At 43.4% G+C, this 22,601-nt stretch overlaps 1 protein-coding gene across 6 annotated transcripts in view; it reads right to left on the bottom strand.

The window, feature by feature from the left end:
• Nucleotides 1-22,601, bottom strand: part of Tet3 (tet methylcytosine dioxygenase 3) — a 104,413-nt gene that overhangs the window by 29,976 nt on the left and 51,836 nt on the right. For all 6 annotated transcript variants that reach the window (XM_048787367.1, XM_048787369.1, XM_048787370.1 and 3 more), the window contains 2 exons: nt 19,132-21,379; nt 1,808-1,898 (listed from right to left, as the gene is read on the bottom strand). In XM_048787367.1, coding sequence (XP_048643324.1) covers nt 1,808-1,898; nt 19,132-21,379 — 2,339 coding nt within the window. The remainder of the gene's footprint in view (nt 1-1,807; nt 1,899-19,131; nt 21,380-22,601) is intronic.

The raw sequence follows: 22,601 nt of genomic DNA, 5'->3' as shown, positions 1-22,601 counted from the left end.
AGCGCTCGCTAGCATATGCGAGGCAGGGCCCTGGGGTCGATCCTCAGCACCACATAAAAATAAATAAATAAAGGTACTGTGTCCAGCTACAACTAAAAAATAAATATTAAAAAAAAAAAACCCACTGGTCAAATGATGTTTATTCCAATATAGAAGCTGTAGCATGCGTGCCTGTGGGCACAGGAAGCAAGCATGCACAATACACACGGTTTTAAATCTGTTGTGCTCTCATGGGCTCAGAAGTGCCCTTCACATCGGGCTGGAATTTACCAATTGGGTCTTTGATCTATTTTGAATATAAATGTTTCCAGATGATGTAAGAAATTAACAGTAACCACAGCAGATCGCAGACTTCCATCCATCTCACCTTACAGAAATTCAGCTCTAAATCATGTTCCCTACTATGCCAACAGGACTCATTTGGCTCCCCTGCTCAGATAAAATCTGGTTCCCAAACCTGTGGAAACTCTAGGCTGCTCAAGTCTTCCACAAAAACTGCTCGGGTTCACGTCACCTGTTTTCACTTACAATGCTCATGCTTGTTATTGAAACTGCAATCAGTGCACAAGTACACGAGGCGGACAAAGACTGCCCACCGTGTGGTGCTTGCAGCAGACACTGTTTTTCATACGTCAGCTCAGTTTATCCTCACAATACCCCCACTCTGTATGTGCTTCTGTCATCATCCCTATTTTGTCATTGAGAAAACTGAGTCATACAGGAGAACAACTTACCAAGGACTCAGCAGTAAGTGGCAAGGCCAGGACTGGACCCAGAATAGCTCCAGCATCTATGCTCTCAGCCACCACGATGTATTACCTCTCCACAGACTGGAACTTGGTATTTACTAACTGCTATGAAATGTACATAGATTTAAATACTCTATCTACATGAGTTGCATGTTAATAAAAAAAAAAAACTATTAAATATTCTATAGTCTTGAATTTGAATTGGGAGTGTCAATATAAACTCAAGATGTTTAACCCCTAGCAAATAACAAAAATTAAAAACTCACAGATACAACTTAGGCTTTTCTACTGAAATGACCTAAAAACAATGAACAAAGAAGTGGTGTACGCCCATAATCCCAGACTTTTGGGAGGCTGAAGCAGGAGGATCATAGCTTGAGACCAGCCTCAGCATCTTATCAAAACCCCATCTCAAATAAAAAATAAAAAAGGCTGGGGATGCAGTTCAGTGGTAAAGCACCCCTAGGTTCAACTCACAGTTTTTTAAAAAAAATTTTTTTAAGTAAAAATAAAAACAATTAACAACCTACTATTAGCAATGAGCACCCTTGGTACGCTGATAGTCTGTTTCCTCAATGACTTTTCCTCCAAAAAAGGAATCAGGACTTCTAAATAATTGTATGACATGAGTCCAGAATGTTTTCATTCAGAAATCAATTGATATTACCTATAAAGTAGTTTTGAATAAAGACAGGGAAAAAAATCAACCTGACTCCAATCAGCCTTTTAGCTCTGATTACCATACCATAGGACTTACAGAGGAAGAGCATGTTAAATGACATCACAGGAAAGTGATAAGAACAGCTCAGACTGTGGGAAACAAACTCTGCAGGACATACACCCACATAACCATGTTCCTTCAGTAAAAATATTTCAGGAATGAGGGGGCATATGGAGGGCCGACAGATTCAAAGAAACCCAGGACTTCCTGGAAGTGAGCACCCCACATTTGACCTGCCACAACATGGGTGTGAGGGCTTCCTTTCTGCACATTGACTAGTGGGAGGCATATTCTGTCAACACGTCCATTTCTTCTAGGACATCTGTGCATCACTCACCGCTCCTCCATGAGTTCCCGGATGGAGGCTACCGTGGGGCCAGATCCCAGGTGAGTGTAATAAGGACCTTCATCTTTCTCCACTATTTGTTCTGCAGAAACACCAAGAATAAGCATTATTTGAAGATAACAATTAGTCAACACCAATTAAGAAAGGCAAGCCACCAACAGGAAAATTAATAGGCATGTTACAAAACAGGAAACGCAAATGACTTATAAGCATGTGAAAATGTATTCAATCCCTTCAGAAACCAGAAAATCATAATAAAGCATCATTACACACCCGCCAAATGGGCAAACATTTAGAAATCTGGTAAAACTAAGTGTCATCAAGACTGTGGACTAACCTCTTTGGAATTAAGCTCACTAACACCCAGTAAAGCTGGAGTGTTGCACACTGTGTGACCCAGTGATTCCCCTTCTATGTACACACTCTAGACCAGGGGTCAGCAAGCTACTCCAAAGGGACTACAAAAGAGACACAAATGCCAGCATTCATAGCCATCATTCACAACCAAAAAATGATAACACCACACGTGCCCATCAATAAATGAACAGATAAATTAAATGTATGTATCATCTAATGAAATATTAGTCAGCCTTAAAAATGAATGAAGTTCTAGCTGGGTGCAGTGGCTCATGCCTATAATAATCCCAGCAGCTGGGGAAGGATTCAAAACCAGCCTCAACAACTTAGTGAGGCCTTAAGCAACTTAGCAAGACCCTGTCTTCAAAACATAAAAAGGGCTGGGGATGTGCCTCAGTGGTTAAACATCCCTGGGTTAATCCCCAGTATAAAAAAAATAAATACATAAATGTACCATAAGTATGTAAGGGAAGCTATGTAAAGAGTATACAGAAACTTTCTGTACCATTTTGCAACTCTCCTATAAATGTAATATTATTTCAAAATAGTTGTTTTTCTTTTTTAAAAAACTAAAACAAACCAGGCAGTGAGTTCTAATTTGTGATTGTGTCTATTAAAAAAATCATGGTCAGGGGCTGGGATTGTGGCTCAGGGGTAGAGTGCTTGCCTAGCGTGCATGAGGCACGCTCATACAAATAAATATGCACCACATACAAGTAAATAAATATTTTTAAAAAATTATGGTCACATATATCAAAACACATATAAAAGAATTTGCAACAGTCAAAACTGGAAACAACCCATTATGGGTGGAATGTCTGTGCCCTCCCAAAGTCGTATGCGGAAGCCTGATCCAATATGATGGTATTAGAGTGGGGCTTTTGAGAGGTAATGAAAGCAGTCCTTATGATTAGGATTAGTGCCCTTACAAGAAGGGCCCCAGAGAGCTCTTCTCCCTTCCCCACTCCCCCAAACCCTCAAAGGATAATTTCCTTAATATTATCCTCACCCCCCGCTTTTTTTCTTTGTATGTGGTTCTGGGGATTGAACCCAGGGGTGTTCTACCACTGAGCTGTATCCCCAGTCCTTTTCATTTTGGGAAAGGATCTCACAAAGTTACCCAGGCTGGTCTTGAACTTGCAATCCCTCCTGCCTCAGCCTCCTGAATCCCTGCGATTACAGGTGAACATCACTGCACTGGGTTTCCTTAATACATCAAGAGCTACGACAGCTAAATAAGGTCAATAGTATAAGAAAAACTTGGGGGAAAAAAAGGATTAAAAAAAAAAAAGAATCTTGGAGAAAGCAAATGGTTCAAACACACATGAAACTATAATAAGATAATTTTCTCCTTTCAGATAACTCACTGTGTTGGCAAGGTTATAGGAAACAAGTAGTGTGGAATTTAGCAATATGTTAAAACTAGAAATGCAAAATCTGACTCAGCAACTTCAAATAATTTATTTAAAAAAATTTATTTCTAGAGTTTGGTTATACTTGCATATGTATTAAATAAGAGTATGAGAATATTTACTGTATCATCATTTGTAACAGGAAAGTATCAGAAAGAACTAAATGTTCATTACTAAGAACTGGTTAAAAATATTATGGCATACCCATATAATAAAATATTAAGTAGCTAAAATTAGAAGGCTCCAAATATACTGAGAAAATGATTTCTAAGGTATCTTAAGTAGAAGGAGATTCAGACTCTCAGTATAGTGTGTGTAATATGCATATACAATCACATACACGTTCGTACACAGACATAAGATAAAGGTGTATACATTATTACCAACACTAAGAACAGAGTAAGAGCAAGTTTAAACTGACTTCACTTGTATTCCTGAGGGGTTTTTTTTTTTTGTTTTGTTTTTTTAATGGTTAGCAATGTGTACAACCCAGCAGATGATCTGCTCATGAAGGCACTTCGTTCCTCCCCACTGCCCTTGGACAGTCTTTACCTGAGTTATTACCATGGTCTCCTAACTGGTCCCCTCCCTCCTAAAGTCATCCTATCCAACATCACCAGTTATGCTCTCCAAACAGAAATCTGCTCACACAACTTACCACTGACAATTCCACACTAGATAAAAGAAAGACCACCACCACCAACTCCAGAGCTCTGTCCTCAGGTCCCTGCCATTCAGGCATCTCTACAAACCTGCTGACCTTGCATTCTGCCTTGGCCACCAAGGCTCCTGCACAGTATCCCTGTGTCTTCAAATGTTTTCTCACTGACAACAATGCCTTCCTTTATTTCTCCCTTTGGAGAAACTCATCTCTTAAGGCCTAGTTTAAGTGCTGTCCTTTCTGTGATGCCCTACTGGACTCGCTCAGAGCACTTTATACACAAAGCACTATCAGGCATGGGTCACAATCCATTATGTAACTGTTAATGGGGCACAGAAGAACAAACACAGATCTTGCAGACAGAGACCTGGGCAGCCGTAATGCATTATGTTCCAACCTCTCTAATCCTCATGCCTTCATGTGTAAAATACATAAAGGGCTTATTAGCACAGTTTTTGGCACATAATATGAACTCAATAGGTTGCTATTGTCTAGGCTCTGACAAACAAACTGTGTGACTATGGACAAGTTGCACAACCTTTGTAAGCCTTAAAGCAGTTGAAATAATATTTACACATGATAGAATTATAGAGGATTAGATGAGATGTAAGGTACTAGGGCTTTAACACTGAAAGAATGAATGGTTTCAACTAAAGAGTTAAAAGCTACCTGCTCCAAATTTACATTTTTTGAACCATAAAACAGATTTTACAGATGTCTGCTAGTGAAGAGTGGAGGAGGGGAGAGGCTGGGAGAGACTGGGGTTTAGGGAAAGACAGTGTGAAGTCGTGGGTGTTGGGGTAGTAGTCTGAAGCTCTTTATAGGTGCTAGGAGACCACATGGTATACAGAAAATAGAATAGAAGAACATGCCAGAACTTCTGGGCTCTGTTCCAGTTTCTATTGTCTGGAGAAAATGCAAAGTTATGAATTGACTACAGGGTCTTACACTGGAACTAGAACCTAATATAGCTTTTGGTGACTACCCTCTGCCCCACATTAGAAAAACTCAAAACTCCTAGGGTTAAGGGCAGAGAAAGGGAATTTTCAAGGAGAAGATGCAAACTAAATCTTGGCAACTCCAAACCAGCAACTGGAACAGACGAAAAGAGGATCCTAAACCAAGCCAACCTGGAAACCAGCTGGTCGGGTTTCTCTGGGAGGGCCAGTGAGACACACAGGGCAGACACGCTCCAAGAGCCAAACGAAACCAAAGCCACTTGTAGCAGTTTACAAGGCAAAACAAGGAGTGTCTCAACAGCATGCTTCTTTTCACTGCATCCCTTGCCCCAGTATGTGTCTGTGTCGGGGGAAGATCTGTGAAGAAATCTGACAATGAGGGACATCTAGTATGAAACTGGTGTGTATATACTACGCACACTCTGACGCCCCAATATCTCACGTTCATATAGTTTTTGTTTTAGTATATTCAATATTATATAGGGTGCTTAAAGGTTCCTGAGTTAGGAACTAACATATTAAGGATAAAGGAGATGTTAAGCATAACAATTTAAAAATTAAGTAAAAATCCTGTTCTGTTAAATTTGAAGTATAAATATCACAGTGACACATACCTGAGATAATCTACTTACAAAGAAGAAAGGCTTCATCGGGCTTATGATTTCAGAAGTTTTGGCCCATGGTTGCTTGGCCCTGTGGCTCTGAGCCCGAGATGGCACAGTGCATCATGGGTGGTTTATGGCAGAGGAGGTCTGTCACCTCATGGCAGCCAGGAAGCAGAGAGAGGAAGAAGAGGGCCAAGGTACCAACATCTCCTTCGAGGGCAGGTCCCCATGACCTTTCTTCCACTAGCCCGGGCTCCTAAAGGTTCCACCACTTCCCAGAAGTTTCTGGCTCAGCACAAGCCTTCAATACGTGGGTTTTTGGGGGACATTCAAGTTCTATTTTAAACTGTAGCAATCACTATGAACTTGGGTTCTACTCAAAGAGCATAAAAGTAATGACACTCTAGTAACTTTAAGCACCCCTAGCTGACCAGTTTTGATTTCTAAATATCATTATCCACCAAAAGGAATAGGCATCCTCAAAGAAACGATCAATTCAAGGTCTAAGGCAGAAGTACAGCTCATGTGTGCACTGGTGTCAAAACGGCTGCCCGGCCAACAACTTGCACAAGACATCACTGAGTACAAGCCACAGGCTGATTTCAAAAATGTTGAAAATGTTTTTAAAAGGTATACACACATGCACACTCACACCGAGTATGAGGAAACGTGATATTAAGCCACCTTTTATATTCTGATAATTGATAACTAAAGGAAAATTATGCAAAATCCTGGCTTTCTGGTAGAAGCTAACTAAATGATGAAGACAAATCCTGCCACCTTTTGGTAATAATACTTGATGTAATGCCTACCCTGTTAATTTTTAAGTGCACAACATGGCACTGTTAACAACAGGCCCTATGTTGTACAGCAGATCTCCAGAACTTTCTCATCTTGTGTGACTGTAACGTTACACCCACTAAACAAACTTCCCGTTTCTCTCCCCCCATCCCCTGGCAACCACCATTCTATTTTCTACTTCTGCAAGTCTATTTTAAATACCTCACATAAGTGGAATCATGCAGTATGTGTTGTTCTGTGACTGACTTATTTCACTTAGCATGTTTTCAAGATCCATCCATGTTTAGAAAAGTGTCACTTTTTAAATATACAAGGAATGATAGAAAATTATCACTTTGTCATCTCTAATGAAAAATTAATTTACTTAAGGAATATAGGGATCTGGATAAGCATGTGACTGCTGTGATTTGGCTATGAAGTGCCCCCAAAAGCTCTTGTATTAATGCAGGAATTTTCAGAGGTGCAGTGATTAGATTATGAGAACTGTAACCTAATTAGTGGATTAATCCTGGATAAATACTTTAGAAGAACTACCGTGCTGAGTGGCTGCTGTAGGCAGCAGGGGCAAGGCTGGAGGAGGAAGGTTTCTGGAGGTATGCCCCGGCCCCTCCCTTTCTCTTTCTGCTTCTTGGCTACCATGAGTTGAGCAGCTTTCCTCCACCATGCCCTTCTGGCCTGACATTCTGCTTCACCTTGGGCCCAGAGCAATGGAGTTGGCTGACCATGGACTGAACCTCTGAAACCATGAGCCCCAATGAACTTTTCCTCCTCTTAAGTTTTTCTGATCAGGTGTTTTGGTCACAGCAATGAAAAGCTGAACTTCCTGATCAACTGTCATTACTAACATTGGGACAAGCATACTTCTGGATTCGATGTAATGAGGAGCATGGCATCATCCACTTAAAAAAAGTTCTCCACCAGAACCCAATCAAGTACTCAGATCTAACCGTCAGCCCACAGGAAACACAGAGAAACAGGAATAAGTTAGGCAACATCACAAACCCAGAAAGGTGAAAGGGCAACATAGAGGCCAACTAGGCCTGTGCTCATCAACAATGTGCTCTGGGTATGGCTTTGCCTTCCCTTCTGCCAAACCACCACCATGAACTTACACAACACCATGTGTACCTTGCACAGAAGTGCAATTGGATCTACTATGCAGCTAACAAAAGGCATCAATGGGCTTGAACTCAGTTATGGTGCCAGAGAGGAGAGGACACTTTGCGAAGTTGGGGTGCTTTGTGTTTCTGTTTGTTTGGTACTGAGGATTGGGCCCAGAGGAGTTCTATAACTGAGCTACATTCTCATCGCTCTTTGAGACAGGGTTTTGCTAAATTGTTGAGGTTGGCCTTGAATTTGTAATTCTCCTGCCTCTGCCTCCCTAGTTGTTGGGATTACATGTGTGAACCAATACAACCAGTTTGGGGCAAGTTCTATGTGATATTTGTGTTCGGAATCACAGATCAATATATGGTACTATATATACAGCTGTTCTGTGACTGACTTATTTCACTTAGCATGTTTTCCCATAGAGAAATAGTTTGTTCACCTTAGTGCTGTTTAATGCTATCAATCCTCAACTGAATAGGTGAATTTATTTATGTTTAGTGTTATATATTTAGTCTTCTGTTATTTTATGTTTTCCAAGTTTATGTGCTTCCTTGTTTTCTTTCTTTCCTATTTTTGCCATAGGTATTGTATTTTCTTTTTTCCTCTCACCAGCACCTCCTTTGGCAATCTGGAAAATCTAGAGTATGTTTCTGGTAACGCTAATGGGACTTTTAGAAGAACAGAAGCAAGCACCTTTGCAATTTCTCCCATCTTTTCCTTTACTTTGCCTTTTGCTCATAGATGTCTCCCTTTCTCTATTATAAGATACTTAACATAAAAATAAATTTATTTCAAATGAGTGAAAATACCTTTTGTTTTAGAAAAATAATTATCATAGACTTTTCTTTTATTGAACAGATTTAATGTTCACTGCTGGCACCAATTCATACCACAACTTTGACATCTATTATTCATTTTAATGCATCTCCACAAAACTTGAGTTTTTGTGCATTTGGAAATGTTTTAATGAAGCCTTTACAAACATGAATGGTAATTTAATTGGGTATAGACTTCTTGGATCAAATGTTTTATCTCAACATTCTGCTCTGAGGACTGTAATATATATGTTCAACAAATAATTCAGACCCAGAATAAATAATCCTTACCAGCAGAGAAACAGGCAAGTAGACTCACACAGATACTCTATAGAAAAGGGCATATGACAAAGTGATGGGACTCATTAGTCAACAGGGGAAATGTCAAAGCCACAAAGAGATACTATGGTATACCTACTAAAATGGCAAAGAAACTGATGACAGTATTTGCTGGTGAGGATGTGCAGCAATGCTGGTGGGAGTTTAGATCATTGCAACCACTTTGGAAAACTGATAGTACCTACTAAAGCTAAACACCCACAATTTCAATCCTAGAGACAAGCTTAGCAGAAATACATAAATGTGTACATAAATGCACCCAGAGACATGTATAAGAATGTTTCATATCAGCATGATTTATAATAACCCCAAATTGGGAACAATCCAAAAGACCATCTGTGATCCAGTAGCTACGCAATGGTATATTCACAAACTGAAATACTGTGCAACAGTAAGAATGAACAACACTGCTACATACAACATAGATCAATCTCACAAACACGCTACTGAATGAAAACCAGAAAAGTACATACATGTGTATGCATGATTCCATACATATGAAGTTCAAGAACAGATGAAATTGATCAGTGTGGTCAGAAGTTAGAAAAGAGCCTTGGGATAGGGGTCAGCACACACTGTGAAGGGCCAGATAGTAAACATTCTAGGCTTTGCAGGGCATGCAGCCTCAGGGGCAATTACTCAGCTTTGATATTATAGTGCAAAAAAATAAAAAAAAAAACTTTATATGATACATAAACTAATGAGCATGGCTATGTTTCATTGAAACTTTATTTACGAACCCTGAAATTTGGATTTCATATAATTTTTATGAGTCATGAAATAGTATGCTTCTTTTGGTTTTCTTTCAACCATTTAAAAATATAAAAACATTTCTTTTTTTTTTTAAGAGAGAGAGAGAAGAGAGAGAGATTTTTTTTTTTTAAATATTAACTTTTCAGTTTTCGGTGGACACAACATCCTTATTTTATTTTATGTGGTGCTGAGGATTGAACCCAGCGTCCCGTGCATGCCAGGCGAGCGTGTTACTGCTTGAGCCACATCCCCAGCCCAATATAAAAACATTTCTACTCACAGATGTGGGCCAGATTTGTTCTTCAGGACACAGTTTGCCAGCCCATGCTGTTGGGGACAGGTGGTAAGTCACAGGGGAAGGGGATGAGAGGCACTGTGGAGTGCTAGTCATGTTCTGTTCTGGTTACATAAGGGTATAACTGCTATAAAACTGTATTAAGCTGTACACTTAAGATTTATATTCTTTCCTATATTTCAATAAAAAGAACTTTAAAAAAAACTTTTTAAAAGTTAGGAAAAAAAAATACTTTGAAAAACCAAGTATATGTCACCAACCTGATGGTTAATTTGTAGGCATTTCTTCATTAAGTTCATTAAATTCATCAGAATCATTATTTGCTTATTTTTACTCGTTTTTCCTGGGATCGCTTATGATCATTTCTTATCAAAGCTTTCGAAGTCTTCCGCTGCCTTTGGCTCTTATCTTCCATTGATTTATTCCAGGCTCCTCACTGGGAACACCAACAAATGTTCCCCATGTTTCCCATAAAATGTGGTCTCTCTTCTGAGCCCCCCATCTGCACTGGTTATGTTCACTCCTGTTTTTTTTCCCTGTCTTCCTCCCTCATGCTTGTCCCCCATCCTCACTGATTTGCTTTTCCTGTAGCTTTCGTTCTACTTTTTGCAGCTCCTAATGCAGTCTTAAGTGCTTTGTAATGGTGCTCTCCTAGCACTTAATCCATAACTCTTGTCACTCTGTAACTTCAGTACCTCACCTTTCATTTCTCATTTCATGGTGAACATTTCTTCAGCCTCCCTTAAAGTATAAATTGGTTGAATGATTCTTTTATTTTCTAGGGTAAATTTCCATCTTATGTGTTATATTAATTCCTCTCTTTTCCCACAGAATTTAATGGGTACCGTATTGGATTTTTGTACATTAATCATTCTTTTCATAAGGAAAGTTTATTTCTAAGGGCTTCTCACCTTCAGCATGACCGACACTGTGCAGTGGATAGTTTGTTGTAGGGCTGTCTTGGGTATGGTAGGAGGCTCAGCAGCATACCTAACCTCTAATGCCAGCAGTATTTCACCTGTTATGACAACCAAAAATATCCTCAAACATTTTGTTTGTGGCAATTAAGAGGGGAAAAATAGTCCCCCCCTCATTGGAAGTCACTGATCTAGACTCATTTATCCAAAAATAGAGTGGGTAGAATCCTACTCCTGGTTACCTGACCACTGCTCAAATTCTTCCCTTAGACATTAAGTTAGAGAACTGTATGTTGTAGAGGTTTTGATTATTAGTTCAAAAGCTCAGCAGTCTGAGAGGGGCTGGAGGAACTGTGGCTTGCTGTGGACAGTTGCAAGTGGGAAATTTCATCTCTGAGAATTCCGTTTGCTGGAGCCAATGCCTCTGAATTTGTATGTGTGTTTGTGTGTTGAGGGTTGGATTATATACTCTGTCCTAATGGGGACAAACACTTTGGGACTTGGGCTTATTCCCTCAAAAGGGCATGAGCTGGTCATTCTGATAAGACATCAAGTTAAAATAAAGCCTTACATTTGGCAGGATTTTTGTTTGGTGGTTCAGCAAATACTGAACAATGGCCTTTGTTTGATGTTGCTGGCCTTCAGCTACAGAGTTGGCTCCTACTATATGGTTTCTCCTCTCTCCTGCCAACTGTCCTTATCCCACACCTTACTCCACCAGAAGCTGGAGTTAGAGGGACTCAGTCAACTGCTTGCACCCCAACTTTGCACAGAGCATGCATGCCTTCTAGACAGGTGGTCTCCAACCCATTCCCTAAGATGTAGGTTCCCTCTGAGCCTCCATAATCATCTTCTCAACACTGGAACTGTATACCTTAGTATCCTTTAACTTGATCTTATACTGGCAGACAGCCCTTGAAATTCATGGTTTAAGATGGTAGCTTTGGCCAAATTTCAGTTGATGAGACTGTCTCTTCTAATTTTGTTTCTTTTGGTTCTTTTCATCAGGTTCTAAGAAAGGAGTTTTTTGTTATTTTGCTGTTAAGTCCTTGTTCTTCCTTTTAGTCCCCAGTGCAATATTTCTTCCTTCTCCATAAAGGTAAAGTGACAGAGCAGAGAAATGACTCCACTCTCTTAAAGAAAAAACTTGCTTTATGTCTTACTTTGAGCAGAGAGACAAGAATTGAGTTCTCTTTCCTAAAATATTCAATAGAAAGCTCTGGGGGACAGCTCAGAAGAGCAAAATTCAATTTTTTAAAAAATGCTGATCATATGGCTCTAGGTGTTTTTCTGAACCCTGTGCACTTAATTTTACACTCATTAAAATAGAAAAATATGCTCTGTTCTTCTGCACTAGGTTGGGGTGAGAATGAAATGGATCTTTTCTGCCATCAGCAAGAGATTACTAAACATAAGAAATTACTCATGACTACCTAACATGAAGAGGGATCCTCAGATCTAAATGAAACTTACACCTTTCCCTCCCTCTCAGAGACCAGGGGATCCACACTTTGCCAGTAGGAAAACTCAAGGGTAGAAGTGTACATGGGAGCACAGCTGAGGCACTTCTTTTTTATGACACTGGTCCACAGAGATAATAAATGTACAGATGTCAAAATCACACAAGGGGGTGCTGGGGCTGGGGCTCAGTGGTAGAGCGCTCGCCTAGCGTGCATGAGGCACTGGGTTTGATCCTCACACCACATTAAAATGAAATAGAGATATTGTGTCCACCTACAACTAAAAAATAATTATTATTTTTTAAAATCATACAAGGGTTTTATTTGTACCTATCTTCTCTTTCCAAGCAATCCTTTATAATGCCTCAGTTTTCTAATGTAATCAGCAGACTTAAATCTGAACATCTTAAGCATATACAGCTAATTAGATTCCACTTCAATGACGGTCAGTAACCGACCACTAGCATGATGCCTCCTGATAGTCATAAGCACACAGCAATGGATGAGTAGATGGTCAGGACCTACCTTGGATCAGGTATGTTAGACAAATTTTTTAACACTAAAATCTCAGGTCACTTATGAGTCCATGGGCAGCATGCTGGGCTTACTGGTAATAGATATAAATACCTTCATAAAAATGCGCCCATTTGCCAACAACAAAAATTAAAAATAAGATCATGCCTAAACCTGACATCCTTGTAGAGTGAAATACAGAAACAGAGTAAGGTTGACTAGGTAACCAAAAAATATGTAGAGTATTTGTTCTGTGTTCAACATCAGTACAATGCTTTAAAAAATACAACACAGTTTCTGTTCTAAGGAACATGGAAACTAACTGCAAAGACTAATGTACAAAGTCAGACAAAGAAGGACAAAGCATTATAACTTGACTCTTCCCCAGCACCGATGCTATTTTCTGTTCTCAGCCCTGAAATCCAACCTCTGTTGGATCTTCCACCTACCATCTCCTCCATTTCTTCCCACGGTTCATCTACTTGTCCTTTAGAGCCTCCTGTTTGAGCCTTCTCCTCTAAACTGTGGTCTCCTCCATTCTCAGACTACACATTTAGCCTAGTGAAAGGACCCAAACTGTAACTTCAGCTCCCATCTGTTTGCTGAAGAACTTCCATTTCATAGATCCAACAAGACTCGACAGGGATACCCCTCACAGAAGTCTCCAAGGCTGGAGGGCCAAACTCACTCTCCTCCAGTGTTTTGCAGTTTCAGCAAGTGACACCACCATCATGCAATCAGCCAATCCAGGACCCTAGGAGGAGCCTGTGCCTGCTCCTTCTCTCTTCTTTCTGCATCCAACTGTTAATGAAGCAGAAATTCTTTTTCTTATTCTTTCTCCTATCTATTCCTCTTCCTCCTCAGCATCACTCTCTTAGTTCAGACACCCATTATTTCTTGCCTGAATGACACCTGAACCTGCAAACTGATTTCTCTGCCTTTGAATATCATCCCTTCTTCCCCAGAACTCTCCTCTCCAGCTACTCCTGGTCCTTTGTCTAACACACCAGCCACCTCAGAACCACCTGTGTTTCCCCCTGTTCTGTGATCTCCACATCTTCACTCCCCTCACTCCCCCCACACACGTGTTTCTCCTCCATAATCTTCATACCTCTTTGCCTGGCACACACAGTTACCTTCTCCCTGTTGACCAATTTTAAACTTCTATTGATCCTTTAAAATTCAGATCTTACCTCCTCCAGGAAGTTCTCTCTGATACCCGCCTACTCCCTTTATATTGGTATCCAAATAGTCTACCATCTTGAAAAATACTTCATATGACATTTCTCTTTACCTCTGAATTCAAGGGAGGGGGAATAAGTTCTCAAAAATACTACAGAAAATAGACTTTACATGACTGTAAACAGAAATAACTTTGTGTCATCCCATTCAGGACTGTGGTCCCTACCAAGGTTAACTGACAGATACTGCAATCAGCCACATCCATTGGACAACACCTCTCCCTTACCTGGACTTGCACCATGCTCCAGGAAAGGAGATTTTTTTCATATGACCACTTATTTAGGACAGGATAATCAACTGATTAAAAATTCAAGCATTCCTTAGGATAGCAGCCCCTAAAATCTGCATCTCCCAGCTTCCTGCTTTGGCTAGGAGTTTAGTCTCTGCAGCTTCCTGTCAGCTGTTCCTCAGAGACATCAGGACAACATTTAAAAGCTAACAGACTGTTTCCTCGTCTATAAAATGATGACTAGATCTCAAAGGATGCTTTTCCCACTAAAAAGTCATTTGGACTCATTCTCTACCCTAGTGGCTCCTCTGGGAAATTTCCACATTATTGAGAATGGATACAATGCAGAGAGGCCTGCACACATCCTGCCCCTGTGTTATAGGATCACTAGGGGATCAGGGGCATTTGAATGCATGCTTCAACGTAATAGAACTATATCAACAGCCATGCATCCCCTGCAATAACGCAATACAGAGCTTCAACTTAAGTTTTCTCAAAACTGTAAAATCACATGCTTTTTGGAGGAAAACATTACCTTCTCATATCATCTAAATTTAGTTTTTTGAAGCTTCAAGGGTGCCTTGAATTCTAGTACTTCGATGAATCCCCTTCAAACCCTTGGAAACTCATAAGTTTTACATAAGGGTAAAACAATGCTCTCGGTGCTCAGGGTTTTAATATGATGCCCATATTGGCCAAAATTGTGTATTGGCAAGACTTATCCAATACACTTGACTAACAGGTTTCTTTGCTATGCCGTTGGGACTAGTTATGCTTTTATAAAGTTGTTCTCACCGTCTGTCATCAATTGTTTATCCTGAATGCTTAATGGAGACTTCAATTTTTCAGCTACTGTCACATCCATGGCAAATTCTTCCTTATACGCACCTACCATGTGTACCTCTCTGCCTCCCATGGGTGAGGGGATGAGTTGGGGGATACAGGATGGTCCCTATCTATAATTAATCCTTGAGTGAGCACCTTTATCTCTAAACCTTGTTCTGAGCCTGAATTCACAATGGCAGAGTTCTCCCCACTCCCATCTCCCCCCAGCTGATGAAGCACCTGAGCAGACGCAGGGCTCCAGACACCTCTGGAGTCCAGGATAGCTTCCCTATCACAAACCCTCAGTCCCCACAAAAATTGTTTCAGGGAAAATCCCTTCTTCTGTGCTCTCTTCACTCTGCCGCCATTGGTACAGTTAGGGCTTGTTTCTCAACCAATTTCAATGACACGTGGTCAGGAGTCCTGCTGCTGAGCTCAAATCTCACTTCCAACTTTCTATGACCTTGGGAAATTATTTAATCTGACTTTTGTTTCTTTGCTGTTAAAATGGAGCCACTGACAGTCCTCACCTCATACAAATGTTACGAGGATTAAACGAGGTGGTAACTGTAAAGTACCTGGCACAATGCCTGGATCAGAGCAAGTGTTTCATAAATACCAATATTGTTATTCTCAACAGCCACCAGTCTCCTGCCACAGGGTAACCACCCTCCACCAACCCATCTTCCATGTTACTGCTAGGGTGCACTTTTAAAAATATCGATTATAGGGACTGGGGTTTAATTTCATTTTTGTTGCATTTGGATTTCCAGTTTTCCCAGCCCCATTTGTTGAAGATGCTATCTTTTCCCCAGTGCATGTTTTTGGCACCTTTGTCTAATATAAGATAATGGACTGTGGCTCAGTGGTAGAGAGCTCGCCTAGCACACGCAAGGCGCTGGGTTCAATCCTCAGCACCACATTAAAAAAAAAATTAATAAATAAAATAAAGGTATTGTGTCCAACTACAACTAAAAATATTTTTAAAAATTAAAATATCAATTATAAAATACATATTTTTGTCATAGAAAAAAATTCAGAAAGGTTACCTGTAGTCTGACCATAGAAACAATCACTTGACAAAGTGCCTGCTAGTCTTTTTCTCTATTTTCTTTTAAACCAAACAAGATTACCATTTATATACTTTTCTTTTGGGAAGAGAAAAGTCACCAAGAATTAAATCCAGGGCCACTTAAACACTGAGCCACATCCCCAGCCCCTTTTTATATTTTACTCAAAGTCAGGGTCTTGCTAAATTGCTTAGGGCCTCGCCTAAATTGTTGAGGCTAGCTTTGAACTCACTATTCTCTTGCCTCAGCCTCCTGAGCTACTGAGATTACAAGCATGTACCACCGTGCCCATATATATTATACTGTTATATTTTCTGTTTTCACCCAAGCGTTTTCCTATGATTGAACAATAAACAACATAAGGTAGGTTTGGTTCTAATTCTTTGTTTAGATACAGATAAAATACAACCTGGAAGAGTAAGTGACTGGCAATGATGGGACTCTGCTCCCCTTGCCTCTTGCCCATTGCCGATGCCCTCCATCTGCCTGCTAAGGCAGTAGCTGCCACTTTTGCATTGCTGGGGTTCTTGGATGCTGAGTGTCTATTGCCTACATTTTTGCTCATTGGCTTGAAGCTGGTACACTTGAAGCTGGTACACATCCCCCCTGGGAGCTCCTCAAGTCCCAGGAACACAGCAGAATACCAAGGTTTCAGGTCCAGCCCTGCACTAGTGGGCTTCCACCTGGATCTGTGCTCCCTGCTGCCCCAACCCTGTGCTCATGTATTTCTGTGTCTGGAGAGGCCACCTTCTCACCTCTCACCATCTGTATTCTCTACATTTTTTTAAAAACTCAGCTTGGCCAAGTTTCCTAAATAAAACATGTATCTCCTTAATGATGACCAAACCTGGTCCTCCACATACTCTTATAGCACAGCTACTTCCATGCAAGCATGGCTGTGGTGGAGTGCAGGGTCAGATCCCACTGAATGGGCCACTATGTATTTTATCATCTATTCTGTCTCCTCAAGCAAGCCACAAAGTCCTTCCTTGCTGAGCCACTTGTCTTCATTTTTATTCATAGTGATTAAGGATACAGGGCTAGGTGATCAATGAATGACTGATAGATACAGGACAACAACCTTGTCCTTCTTTTACAATGCATGTGTTTTTATTTCTTTTTCTTGCTGATTGGACTTGACAGGCGTGAGACCAGCTGGTGCTCCTCTAGGCCTCACTATGACCCAGATGTGGTTCTAAGTGTTTGCACAGATGAACTAACCCAACCCTCAGCCTGGTGAGTAGGTGCTATTACCATTTTCATTGTACACTGAAGAAACAAGATATTGGAGGTTGGGAAAGTACCTAAGCTCTCCGCACTAGTAAGCATGGCAGTTGAAATTTAAATTAAAAAAAAAAAAAAAAAGAAACTAATTTGACCAACCCTAATACCTATGCAATTGAATGCAACAATTAGAACATTTATTAAGAATCAACTATGCCCTAAGCACTTGGTAAGGACATTTCTGACCTTGGAGGAAGGGAAACACCTAACATAGCACTAAACCCAGGCAGGAGGGACAGATGTGTACAAACACAGAAAAGAGCAAGGGGAGGGGGCCCAATTCCTATGATTGGAACTAGATTCCCCCAAATACTGGGAGATAAGGTGGCCCTCGAGACCTTGTCAACACTAGTCATGCCTAAGGAGCAAGGTGAGCGGAACGTGATGCTGACATGTCTGTGCACACTCAGCAGGACCCTGCATGTCTGCTTGCTCCAACAGAAGCCAACATTTTTTGCACTGCAAGAGAATCCTTGTCCCTGGTCCCTTGGTGTCTACACAGGACTCCGGGGTAGCCGGAGTGGAAGGACAGCTCCTTCTCACAGGCTGTGACTCGGCTTCCCAACAAATCACACAATTTTGTTGCTATTTATGTATTTTGACAAGTCAAGAGGACACGACTGTCCTTTCCTAATACCCATTTGTGTACCATAAAGTCACAGTAATTCAACATGCTTATCGCCAGCCTCAGTGTTCTTCTATCAACACCTGTCTTTCAGAGAATCTCTATCAACAGCAGAGCTCGGAGCCCAGGGTGAGCCTGGAGCCTACCACCGCACCAGCAACCTCCTCTAAACAGAATCCACGTGTCTTATTTTTACCCTGGAGAGCAAGGCCTACCATACCAGCTAACTCTTCAGTGTTCTGACCCCACAGCACTGCTGCACGCATTACCCCACAAGTACCTCTGTTAAAACCCCTAACTCATCCCCTGGCCTCTCAGCCACTTCAGACCCACTCATCCAAACAGAACTCACAAACTCTCCTTCGAACCTGTGGTCTTAGCAAACACCACCACCACAGTGGAGACCCAAGTTGGCCTCATTGCCTTCTCCTCTTAAGAGGTTCTAGGACCCTTTGTCCTTTCCTAACCCACAACTCCTTTCTTATAGAACCCTCCACCAATCTTTCCTCCTCACAAGCCAGAACAGTCTTTCAAAGCATAAGTTGGCAGGGCATTAGTTGCTTTTGACCTCTTAGGAGCTCATCTAGTCCAACTGCTGACCTTGGCTCCCTGGGCTCTGCTCCATCTGGCCCCTGCCTACCCCTCAAGCCACCTTTTCTTTCTCCTCTCTTCTCTTGCCAGACCAAGAACAGTCCAAACAAGTTCCACCTTCCCATAGCTCAATCTGTTCCCTTTTCCTAGAATGTCTCCTTTCTGCCTGATGGCCCTGAGGGGCTCAGCACCGGAGCCACCTTCAGGTGCTTTTAGCTCAAGCTGTACCACACAGCACCTGTCCTACCTGCACTAACATGGCACACACCTCACGGCATCATAATCAGTTCCCATCAGTCTTTTTCATTCACCTCTGAGCTCACTTCTGTGTTCCCAGGACTCAGCTTGCTGGGAAACTCATAAGTGTTTTCCAAATGAAAAGGCAGAGCCTGGAGATTCAAAGCCACCAGGCCATGGCCCTTTGCTCTTCCCTGACACCTGGGTGGACTTACCGACACAATCGCAGGTTGGGAACTCAGCCTGAGCCCTCTTGGCAGGTGTGTCCAGCAGACTCTTGGTGGGTGTGTCCAGGTACTTAAGAGGTGACTCCAAGAAGCCACTGAGGGTGGGTGTGAGTGGGTTCTCAGCCTTGGTTGGTGTGGCCTCCTGGCCTACCTCCTCCGAATGAAAGCAGGTGGTTGAGAGCACAGTCACAGCCCCTGAAGACTCAATCTTGATTTGCTTGGGGGAGCGGGTAGCAAAAGGGCTCTCAGGGGCTGGGAGACATGCTGGTTGGTTCTCAGGGTCCTGAATGGGCACAGAAGGGGGGCCGGGAAGCCCAAAGCTATCCCCAAATTCAGCCTCAAACTGCCGGATGAGCTCTTCCAGCTTGTCATCAGCAGGGGGAAGGGGGCCAGTGGAGCCTGGCTGCAGGGTTGCCATAGGGCTGGGGGACCTCATTTCCTGAGTAGGGGGCAGCAGGCTGTCCCCGGAGGGACTAGGTGCAAATAGCGCAAGAGAAGGTTCTGGGGGCAAGGAGACAGCAGAGCCCTGTGAGGCAGGGAGAGAGACAGGGGGAGGGGTTGGGAGAGGGGCAGGGAGAGAAACAGGGGGAGGGAGGGAGACAGAGACTGGGGCAGGGAGAGACAGAGAGACAGGGGCAGGGAGAGAGACAGAGACAGGGGCAGGTGGATGTGCCTGCACTTCCTCAGAAGCTGGGGACCTCAGCCCTTCCAGGACAATCTGCCGCAGCGGCAGGAAGAGGGGCTGTGCTTCCCGGGGCCTGGACTTCTTGATCTGAATGGGCTTTCGGACACTGGGCTTAATTCCAGGGGTGGTTTTCTCTGCTCCCACAAGAGCTCCAGCTGGTGTGGGGGGCTTCTTCTTCTTCTCCTTGGGTGGTTTGTCAGGAGGCCGTGGGGCAGGTGAGCTTGGTGGGGCCCACCAGCCAGGAGTAGGAGGCTCTGAGGGAGGGGGAAAGGAGGCATCGTGGGCCTGTTCTAGAAAGAGACTTCGCTTATGGTGGAGGTGCTGCTGTAGGGCGGTCTGGGCCTTCTGGTGGGTACTGGGCTCCGAGGATGGTGGGGGAGCCTCCCTCTGGAGGACTGGTGATGGGGTTGGGGCTGGAGAGGAAGAGGGTGCCTCAACCTTGACCTTGGGCTTGGTGGGTAGGGCCTCAGGTCGCTTGAATACTGACTGGATGTAATCACTGGCACTGCCCAACAACTGCTCTAGTTCAGCCATGGGGTCAGGGCTTGGACGGGGCACAGGCCAGGAGTTCCGGGATGTGGCTGGTGGGGTGTTGGTGCCCCAGGCTTCAGGAAACTCAGTTCTAGGAGTTGCTGGAGGAAAGGCAGGGCTATCAGGAGCAAAAGATGCATGCTCCTCGGGGGGAACCACAGGCCATGAGGGGGCCCGGAGGTAGGACTGGGGAGACCTGAAAGGGGCTGGAGGGGACAAGGCCTCAGGGAGGGGGCAAGAAGCCTGGGAGGTGGAGTGAGAAGGCTGGGGGAGGGCAGAGGAGAGTTGTGTGAGGGCCTCGATGGCGATGGCGGTCTGCAGGCTGATGTTTTTTTCCTTGGCGATGCTCAGGGCACTCTGGGACAGGGGCAGGCCCTCCAGGGGAGGAATCTGGGGGACCTCAGAGCTAAGGAGTGGCCTGGTGCTTGGGGCTGGGAGGCTAGCCTCACCAGGAGGCAGAGTCCCTGGGAGCCTGGGCCTTTCCTGCCCTCCTTCCATGACCACAGACTTGATCTTCCCCTCCAGCCACTCGAGGTAGTCAGGGCACTCTGGGCCATCGCAGTTGCAGTTGGGTGGTTTCATGCCATGCCGTGCAAGGGCCAGGGCTGTCTGTAGCGTGTCAAGGTCTTCACTGCCAGCAGAGCAGCCCTCAGACCCTGGCCGGGAGCCCCTGCTATTATTCCCAGCCTCGCGACTCATCTCACGGTTGAAGGTTTCATAGAGCCGGGTGCTAAGGGCCCCGTAAGAGGACACAGCTTCGGCCACAGCCGAAAAGGCCACCAGATCATGGGCATCTTCCAGGCGAGCAGTGTGAGCTGGGCCTGGGGCAGCGTCCCAGTCGGGCTTCTGGTCTACCCGCCAAGGACCCGCAGTCCCCAGCAGACTGGGTCCGGCGGGCTCTCTAGCACCATTGACCGGCGCCCCTGAGGTGCTTAGCTGCCTTGAGTCCCCATGGTACACTGGCCCTGAGTCCATCTGACCTGGAACAGGTCCATCAACTGGGCTGAGCTCTGGGCCTGTCTGGAGAGAGAGGGGAAAGCAAAAAAGGAAAAAAGATGAACCACATTATTTGAAAGGCATCACCCTCTTCACACAACTCCGATGTACTTCCCAATCCTATTTTTCTTACAAACCCTCTCCTGGTACTTCCTGAGCCTCAGTTCATCCTCCCATGTCTCTATTCCTTAGTTAGCCTCACCAGCTGCAACAGAAAGATTTTTTCCCCCTAGTGCTGAGGATTAAACTCGGGGTGACTTATCACTGGGATACATCCCCAGCTTTTTCATTTCTGAGACAGAGTCTTGATGTTGCATGGGGCTGGCTCAAACTCACAATCCTCCTGCCTCAGCCTCCTAAGTAGCTGAGTTTACAGGCATACACCACCACACTCTGCAACAAGGAGGTCCTAACACAGAGTCCTCAGTGTTGCTCAGGCTCTGTGACAGTCTCAGACTAATCATACTGACAAGCTCCCCGAAACCAAGGGCACCAAGAAAAAGTCTAACTCACAATCACCAAAGTCACACCAGGACCATATTTTTTTTTTTTCCCCAAGAGGTAAAGAAAGCTAGCCAAGCCCAGCACATAACTATGTGCTCTAAGTGGGAAGCATGTACATGTAAGGGTCAGTGGGGAAAAGCCCTTTCATAAACTCAGCCTGGACCAGCAGTCAGCCCTGCTACTTATCAGGAAGGAATCCACAGTTCCTTTCTCTCTCCTTTACTGTCCTCACTTAAGCCCAGGCTGAGCTGTCAAACAGCAAGGGACAGACCACATTCCCTACATAGCCCCAGGCTGGAGGGAAACATTGGATCCCACACGGTGTGTGTTTAGCCCGTGCCAAGTCAATCATGCTGATGACAAGAAAATTGCTGCTTAGGAAAAAAAAAAAAAAAGACTCAGGCCACTTCCCAAGTCCAGGAACCACCATTATACACCTGATATCTACAGAAGCACAAAAGGGAAAGCACGAGAGGAAGGGGACCAGGAACACCCAGCAAGGCCAATACTAATAAGACATGAAATTGAGTCCGCGAAACTCATCCTTCAGGAAAGAAAAGTTCTTCTTTACTATCAAATGCCAAGAAAGAACACCCAAGGAATGACAGATTTTGAAAGTCACAGTGGATGCTGCAAGTAGTATACAAAGATAGAAGGTCTGAAGGTACCTCCTTGCAGATCACTTAATTACAACAGGAACTCTGTAGTGAAGAAATCTGATGTATACCACTTTAACCAAATG

Source organism: Marmota marmota, unplaced genomic scaffold (assembly GCF_001458135.2).
Source record: "Marmota marmota marmota unplaced genomic scaffold, marMar, whole genome shotgun sequence".
NCBI lineage: Eukaryota > Metazoa > Chordata > Mammalia > Rodentia > Sciuridae > Marmota > Marmota marmota.
This window is presented reverse-complemented; position numbering and strand designations above follow the sequence as displayed.